The sequence below is a fragment of the Nannospalax galili genome, unplaced genomic scaffold (assembly GCF_000622305.1).
Source record: "Nannospalax galili isolate Female #2095 unplaced genomic scaffold, S.galili_v1.0 scaffold156, whole genome shotgun sequence".
NCBI classification, from domain to species: Eukaryota; Metazoa; Chordata; class Mammalia; order Rodentia; family Spalacidae; genus Nannospalax; species Nannospalax galili.
This window is the reverse complement of record NW_008337625.1, coordinates 561,869-570,630: the sequence shown is the minus strand read 5'-3', so window position 1 is coordinate 570,630 and position 8,762 is coordinate 561,869. Positions and strand designations below refer to the sequence as shown.

The 8,762-nt window shown below is 43.8% G+C and overlaps 1 protein-coding gene across 2 annotated transcripts in view; it reads right to left on the bottom strand.

The window, feature by feature from the left end:
- Window positions 1-8,762, bottom strand: part of Pbld (phenazine biosynthesis like protein domain containing) — a 26,501-nt gene that overhangs the window by 13,632 nt on the left and 4,107 nt on the right. For both annotated transcript variants that reach the window (XM_008832649.3, XM_017798043.2), the window contains exon 2: window positions 6,474-6,610. In XM_008832649.3, coding sequence (XP_008830871.1) covers window positions 6,474-6,557 — 84 coding nt within the window. In that variant the 5' untranslated portion in view covers window positions 6,558-6,610. The remainder of the gene's footprint in view (window positions 1-6,473; window positions 6,611-8,762) is intronic.

Here is an 8,762-nt window from a genome sequence, read left to right as displayed (position 1 = left end):
GACAGGGTCTCCCTGTAGCCCCAGCTGTCCCGGAACTCACTATGTAGACCAGGCTGGACTTGAACTCACAGAGACCCACCTGCCTCTGCCTCCCGAGTGCTGGGATTAAAGGCATGCGCCACCACGCCCGGCTAACAACAAACTTTTTTCATCACTTTAACACACTGAAAAACAGAAAAGCACAATCAAACAGAAAAAAAGGCCAGAGTTTCGTTTTATTTTACCTTTTTGAGACAGGGTCTCCCTGCAGCCCCAGCTGTCCTGGAACTCACTATATAGACCAGGCTGGCCTTGAACTCACAGAGATCTGCCTGCCTCTGCCTCCCAAGTGCTGGGACTAAAGGTGTGCGCCACCATGCCTGGCTTGTTTTGTTTTGTTTTGTTTTGTTTTGTTGAGACAGTTTCTCTCTGTAGCTCCAGCTGGCCTAGAACTCACTATGAAGATCAGGCTGGACCTGAACTCACAGAGATCTGCTGTGCTGATATGAAAGGCATGGATTTTTTTTTTAAATACTTTATATTTTTAGCTTTTGTGCATGAGTATATTTACTTGTATGTAGATAGGTGCACCCATGTCATGCAATGTCCAAGGAGGTCAGAGAGGGCATCAGATCCCCTGGAACTGGAGTTAGGATGGTTGTTAGCCCCCACGTAGGTGCTAGGAATCAAACCCAGATCCTCTGCAAGAACAGCCAGTGCTCTTAACCTCTGAGCCATCTCTCCATCTCCACCATCAACTTTTTTGTTGTTTTTTTGAGACAGGGTCTCCCTTCAACCCAGGCTGACCTGGAACTCACTGTGTAGACTAGGCTGGCCTCTATGTCACAGAGATCCAGAGATCCGCCTGCCTCTGCGTCCTGAGTGCAGATTGAAGACGTGCCAGCACGCCCAGCTCACCATCAATTAAGTGCAGATTGAAGACGTGCCAGCACTCCCAGCTCACCATCAATTAAGTGCAGATTGAAGACGTGCCAGCACGCCCAGCTCACCATCGATTAAGTGCAGATTGAAGACGTGCCAGCACGCCCAGCTCACCATCGATTAAGTGCAGATTGAAGACGTGCCAGCACGCCCAGCTCACCATCGATTAAGTGCAGATTGAAGACGTGCCAGCACGCCCAGCTCACCATCAATTAAGTGCTTTTTTTCAAATACATCTTTCATCTTCACTGAATCTGCATTTGTTTTCACCTCATATGTGACACTACAGGTTCCTCATGTGAAATTTTAAAAATGGGTTTGTCTCAAAAACAAAAACTCTTTAGAATATTATAGATCTTATAAAGTTATTGCTTAAATTTTATTTTATTTTCAGTATTTTTGTTGTGTTTTTGTTGCTTTAGTTTTTATGAGACAGGGTCTCATGTAGCCCAGACTAGCTTGGAACTCACTATATAGCTGGGAATGGCCTTTAACTCTCAACCCTCCATTTACCTCCTGAGTGCTGTGATTACAGGTGAGCGCCCCCACTCCCGGTTTATGTGGTGCTAGAGATCAACCTAGGGCTTTGAGCATGCTAGGCAAGCACTTTACCAAGTAAGCCATATGCCCTAACCCCTCCATCAGTCTCTGATCAAGTATTCAGAAAGCTCAAGGTACAAAGTTGAGTCCGAGTCTATGCACCAAGTTCTTCTGTGGATAATCTCATCTCAGTTAAATAATTTTAAATTAAATTTATTAATTTACATTACTCATAAAAACATTAAAATTGTACATATCATAAGATGTTGCAGTTCGGTCAAACTTTAAATAAGTTAAAAAGAAACAAGGTAAAACCCAGCAAAAATTCATTCAAGCCCCACATTTAAATTCTCTTTTTTCCTTAATAAAATAAGTACTGTCTGAGGATATAACTCAGTAGTAGAGGCCTTGCCTCATGTGCAAGGCCCTGTGTTCAATTCATACTACAAAAAAAAAACCCAAAACAACCCTCACACACATACATTGCTCCATTCTCTGAGTCCCCACTGTCCCCACTACCTCTAGGTCATTCAGTCTCTCTGGTGACCACCGAAAAATGATAGGTTTAATTTGAAAAGGTTTGACTGAGAGGAGAGCAGCCAGAGAAAGGCTTCTGGTACACGATTAAAAGCTAAACTTCCTACTTTGAGTTTTTGAATGCTGAGCGCCCCCAAGCCTTGGTCTTTGTCATCTTCTTCTGTTCCCACGACTGTCCTGCTCTGAGCTATGTTAGAGTCTTTGCTTAAATTTGTATTTCCTACTTTCTGCAAATATATAACTAATATAGAATATATTTTAATGAACAGATAGATGATATATAGCAAGAAAGAGTCAAGTCTGATGTTGATGATGTTAGTGTCTGGAGATAAAAATAAGTTAGGGAACAATGCAAATTCATGCTATCTGATGAAAACTGAATATATAAATCACTCAAAACAGCCGGACATAGTGGTGCAAACCTTTAATCCCAGCACTCGGGAGGCAGAGGCAGGTGGATCTATATGAGTTCAAGGCCAGCCTGGTCCACATAGTGAGTTCCTGGCCAGCTGGAGCTACAGGGAAACCCTGTCTCAAAAAAAAAAAAAAAAATCACTCAAAACTCAAGGGTAGTATACACGTTCAATAGGGAGACTTGTTTTGTTTTGATTTTGGTTTTTTTTATTATTTTTAAATTTTATATGAATGAGTGTATTGCTTGCATATATGTAAGTGCACCCATGTTGTGCAATGCCCATGGAGGTCAGAAGAAGGTGTCAGATTCCCCTGGAACTGGAGTTATGGACGGTTGTTAGCTGCCATGTGGGTGCTGGGAATCGAACCTGGGTCCTCTGCAAGAGCAGTCAGTGCTCTTAATTGTTGAGCCATCTCTCCAGCCTTGTTTTGTTTTTTGAGACAGGGTCTCCTGTGGTCCCAGATGGCCTGGAACTTACTATGTAGACTAGGCTGGCCTCAAACTCCCAGATAGTCTTCTGCCTCTACCTCCCAAGAATTGGTATTAAGGGTATACAATATCATATCTAGTCCTCCATAAGGAGACTTTCTCTCACAATAAAAATTATATATTGAGCCAGGCGCGCGCTAAATCCCAGCACTTGGGAGGCAGAGGCAGGCGGATCTCTGTGAGTTCAAGACCAGCCTGGTCTACCACAGTGAGTTCCAGGACAGCTGGGCTACAGGGAGACCATGTCTCAAAAAGACCAAAAAAAAAAAATTATATATTGCACAACATGACATTGGTGCACTAATATGCAGGCAATACACTCATACATATAAGATAAAAATATTAAATAAATAAATAAAAACTATATGACACATTGGCCAGGTGTGGTTGTGCACACCTTTAATCCCAGCACTTGGGAAGCAGAGGCAGGTGGAGCTCTCTGAGTTCAAGTCCAGCCTGGTCTACATAGTGAATTCCAGGCCAGCTGGGGCTACAGGGAGACCCTGTCTCAAAAAGACCAAAAAAAAAAAAAAATTATATGACACAAAGACATGGGACAAATCCACAAGACTCTTGACAAGCAGTTACTGCCAGTTCCACAACTTCTTGGCAGGAAGTTGTGCCTACAAGACTGTTCCTAAAGAAGTTTCCTGATTTGGAATCTGGAATCTGTTGTTAATTATTCTCTCACTAATCTGCCCAAGCTCATGCATTACCAGAAAAAGCCTATTAACTTTATTACCCTCTGCATTTGGTGGCAGGAAACCATACAGGTGAGATAAGGTGAGGGCCCTTGGTACCACTTTTCTGTTCCAGGTAAGCAAGAGAAATGTGCCGGGGAGGCAGAGGCAGGAGGATCTCTGTGAGTTCAAGACCAGTCCATTCTACAGAACGAATTTCAGGCCAGCCCGAGCCACATAGTGAGATTCTGTCTCAAAAAACTACAAAAGTGCTCCAAGAACCAATAACAATATTTACCTGGGCCTTCAAAATGGCTCAGGGGGTAAAAATGTTTGCCATTCAAGCCTGACATGAGGTTGATCCCAGGAACCCATGGCAGAAGGAGAGAACCAACTCCCAAAAGTTGTCCTCTGACTTCCACACGTTCCCCATGACTTGCCCACAACCCCCTACACACAGAAGCCCAATAAATAAATAAATATGTATTAAAAATAAGCTGGGGTGGTGTTGCATGGCTTTAGTCCTAGCACTTGGGAGGTAGAGGAAGGTAGAGCTCTGTGAGTTTGAGACCAACCTACATAGTGAGACCCTGGTTCAACTCCCCCCCCCAAAAAAAAGCAAGCTGCCTGGGTCTCACACCAGAGAGTCGACTGACTGTAACTAATTCAGGATGAAGATGGGCATAAAATTCTTTAAAGCTCCAGGTGTGACAGATTGGGATTCACGGCATCAAAGGTCCCAGTGAACACTTTGCCCAACACTTTATGTGATTTTTTTTCTTTTTTTTGAGACGCCTCAAACTCACTATATAGCCAAGGATGACCTTGAACTCCTGATTTCCTTTCCTCTGCCTCATGAATGTTGGGATTACAGGCATGCAGCACCCTGCCTAGTTTCTGTTAGGCAGGCATTCTACCAGATGAGCTACCTCCTTAGCCCAACAGGACTTATGTGAGATCATCAGTTGCTTACCATATTCTTGAAACAATTCTCAGACAATTTAGTCTCTACTAACTGCTCTGAATGGGTGAGTGAGGTATTTATTTAGTTTTGGTTTTGGGGTTTTTTTTGGTTTTTTTTTGGTCTTTTTGAGACAGGATCTCCCTGTAGCCCCAGCTGTCCTGGAACTCACTATGTAGACCAGGCTGGCCTTGAACTCACAAAGATCTGCCTGCCTCTGCCTCCCAAGTGCTGGAATTAAAGGTGTGTGCCACCACGCCCACCCGAGTTTCGATTTTTAAAAAAAAATTTTATTTTTTTGTGTGTTTCTGTGTGTGTCTGTATATGGACATATGGATATGAGTGGATGTGACCACAGAGGCCAGAGGCCTCAGATCCTTTTGGAGCTAGAGTTACAGGTGATTGTGAGCTGCCCATCATGGGTGCTGGGAATAGAACTCTGTACTCTACAAGAGAAGTACATACTCTTAACCACTGAGCCATCTTTCTAACTTCTATTTTTTTATTTTTTGAGATAGGTCTCATCATGTAGCCCAGGCTGACCTAGAATCTGCTACATATCCCAGACTCCTCTCAAACTCATGATCCTTCTGCCTTATCCTCCTGAGAACTGGGATTGCAAGCATGTGCCACCATGCCTGATGCTTCATCTTTTAGTCAGCTCCAGGGCCTCTCCATGTGAATCTTTGTATGTGTGTTGCACACCACAATACACTAGTGACAATCAGTAGAAGTTGGTTCTCTCCTTCCACCATGCCAGTCCCAAGGATCCAGCTCAGGTCCTCAGGCTTAGCAGCAAGTGCCCTTACCCACTGAGCATCTCACTGGCCACTAAAGAGAATTTCTAAGTGTCTGAGGTATAGTTAAGGCTAAAGCCAGACATGATGACACATCTTGTAATTCCAGCACTCAGGAGGCAGAGAGAGGTGGAGTCTGACGGTATCCTTGGCTACACAGGGAGCTTCAGGTCAGCCAAAGTTGTATAGCAAGAGCCTGTCTTGACCCCCATCCTGAAAACCCCTAAGATAGCCACCTAGAATAACCTGCCATGTATAGTCAGAGAACTCATGTAACTTGTCCTCAGTGTTTGGTGCTAATTAAGTAACAACATAACAGCTGAAAAGGAGCCCTAGCCTTTTAAAAAGTACATTTGAATATTTATTTTTGATTTGTGAGACAAGTCTCTTTATATAGCCCAGGCTAGTCTAGAACTTGCTATATAGCTCAGGCTGGCCTGAAACTCATGATCCTCCTGCCTTATCCCCTCTCAAGAACAAGGATTACAGGTCTGTACCACCATGGTAGGCTGCTTCCCCTTTTTATTGGCTGCAGTTCCTCTTTCTGTGAATCTTTGTTTTTCTGGACTCAATCTAGGCGTGAGCATTCTGACCATATGAGTTGGATATGACCTGAAGATATGAACACCATGATTCCATAACAGAGCACAAGTCAGAGCGGCAGACAACCAGGACAGTCTCACCTCTTTTAAAGAAACCATCGTTGGGGCTGGAGAGATGGGTCAGCGGTGAAGGGCACTGGCTGCTCTTGCAGAGGACCTGGGTTCAGGTCCCAACACCCACATGGGAGATAGTAATCATCCTTAACTCCAGTTCCAGGGGATCTGGTGCCCTCTTCTGGCCTCTAAGGGCATCAGGCATGCACCAAGTGTACATAAATACATGCAAGCAAAGCACTCATACACATAAATAAATAATTAAATATTAAAAAAGAAAAAGTCAGGCATAGTAGCTCATGCCTTTAATTCTAGCATTCAGAAGACAGGCAGGCAGATCTCTGTGAGTTCAAAACCAGCCTGGTCTACATAGAGAGTTCCAGGCCAACCAGGGCTACATAGACTCTGTCTGAAAAAAAAAGAAGCCATTGGCCCTACAGGAATTTCAGGCACTGTACTTGAGACTCAAAAACTTACGCCATTCAGGAGGCAGACAGCAGCTGGGTTCCCTCGGAATGCAGTCACTGTAAATGCATCTGCTATGAACATGGGGAGCTTCATCTTCCTTCCCGGCTGTTTCTGCCCTGGCTCCAAGTGCCTGGCGCCTGATTTACCTGTGTTGTTGCAAAAGACAGGGAGTTAATGTTTTACTTGGTGTGCAGATGCAGTTAACAGTTCCCAGATACAAAGTCAAGCAATTATTCCAACATGCCTACACCTAAAGATAGGCTATCCCCTACTTTTTAAAGCTTCCACACTGAATTTGTTTTAAATTCTAACTAAATGGAATCTTTTTTCCCTTCGGCGCTTCACACACAAAGAGAATCTACCACGTAATCACACTGTTTCTTAGAGCAGCTGAAACTAGTGTAGGTGACATTTTGAGTGACATGCAGAAAACTTCCCAGAGGCACACACACTCACAGGCTCCCTGTGATACGCTGTTCTTTCTAAAGAATGCACTTTTCGGCTGGACATGTGGTTCTCACCAGTAATTCCAGCACTTAGGAGAATCAGGATTAACACCACCATGGGCTACACAGTGAGTTCAGAGGCAGCATGGACTAAATAATGAGACTTCTCAAAAAACAGAACAAGGGGCTAGAGAGGTGACTCAGGAGTTAAGAGCACTGGCTGCTCTTACATTTACATACATGAAGGTAATACACTCATACACATAAAATAAAAATAATATTTTTAACAGAAGACCCAGGTTTGAATCCCAACAGCCACATGGCAGCTAACAACTGTCCATAACTCCAGTTCCAGGGGATCTGACAGCTTCTTGGGCATTGCATGACACGGGTGCACTTGCCTACATGCAGGTATAATAGTCATACACATAAAAAATGAAAATAATAAATAAAATTTTTTAAAATATTTTTTAAAAAGAACAAAACTTTTTTTTCTAATTATTAGGGGTTGGAGAGATGACTAGCAGTCAAGAGCACTGGCTGCTCTTGCAGAAGACCCGGGTTATGTTCCCAGGACACACATGGTGGCTAACAACCATCCTTAACTCCAGTTACAGGTTATCTGACCTCCTTGGACATTGCACAACACAAGTGCACTTACATACATGCAGGCAATATACTCACATAAAATAAAAAATATTAAAAAGTTCATATATATACAAATTTTGGAAAACTTCAAATATGGTGGCACAGGCCTTTAATCCCAGTACTGGGGAGGCAGAGACAGGTGGATCTCTCTTGAGTTCAAGGTCAGTTTGGTCTACAAAGCAAGTTCTGGGCCAACCACTGCTATAGAGTGAGAGATGCCTCTGCCTCCCCAGTGATATGTGCCTGGATTAGTGAATCAAAGCATTGTATTCATATTCTTATCCTTGTGGAAAGCAGTGAGAATTAAGAAGAAGGCTTGACATTATGCTTTAGGCCTAGGGATCAAAGGGCAAGATTCTCTGATAAGGGTAGATCCAAGCTTGTAGTTCCCCAACTGATTTAGGAGAAAAGGTTTTGAATAAAAGTATGGGTCCCTCAACAAAGCTGAAGTTTTCATGATGACCCTGGCCAGCTGGGCTAAGCAGCTGGTGGTGCAGGAGGAGTTGATCTTGAGGGAGTTGTTATACTTCTCCTGGTTCACACCCATCACACACAGGGCCATCAGCAGCAAGGGCAAAGATGATGACCCTTTTGTCTCCACCCTTCAAGTGGGCCCCAACCTTCTCCATGGTAGTGGAGACACCGTAGACTCCACAACATACTCAGCATCAACATCACCCCATTTGATGTTGGTGGGATCTCACTCCTGGAAGACAGAGATGGCTTTCCTAATGATGACAAGTTTCTCATTCTTAGCCTTGACTGTGCTGTGGAACTTTCCGTGCGTGGAATAATACGGGAACATGTAGACCACGTAGTTGAGAACAGTACCCACTTTGCCAGAGTTGAAGGCAGCCTTGGTGACCAGGCGCCAATGTGACCAAATCTGTTGATGCTGACCTTCACCACTGTCTCAGGGACTAGGCTGGCACTGCAAGAGAAGATGTGGCTGTCTCTGGAACAGGGAGGAACAGAGAGCTAATTCGTGGTTTTTTTAAGAGATGGAGGTGTCTCCCCATGCTGAACAAACTAGTCCCTGACTCCTGGGCTCAAATAAGCCCTCCACAGACTATAGATGTGTCACCATGCCCAGCTCTGGCTTTGATTTTTTAAATTTTTTTTATATTTTATTATTTTCATTTTATGTGCATGAGTGTATTGCCTGCATGTATGTGAGTGCACCCATGTCATGCATTGCCATGGA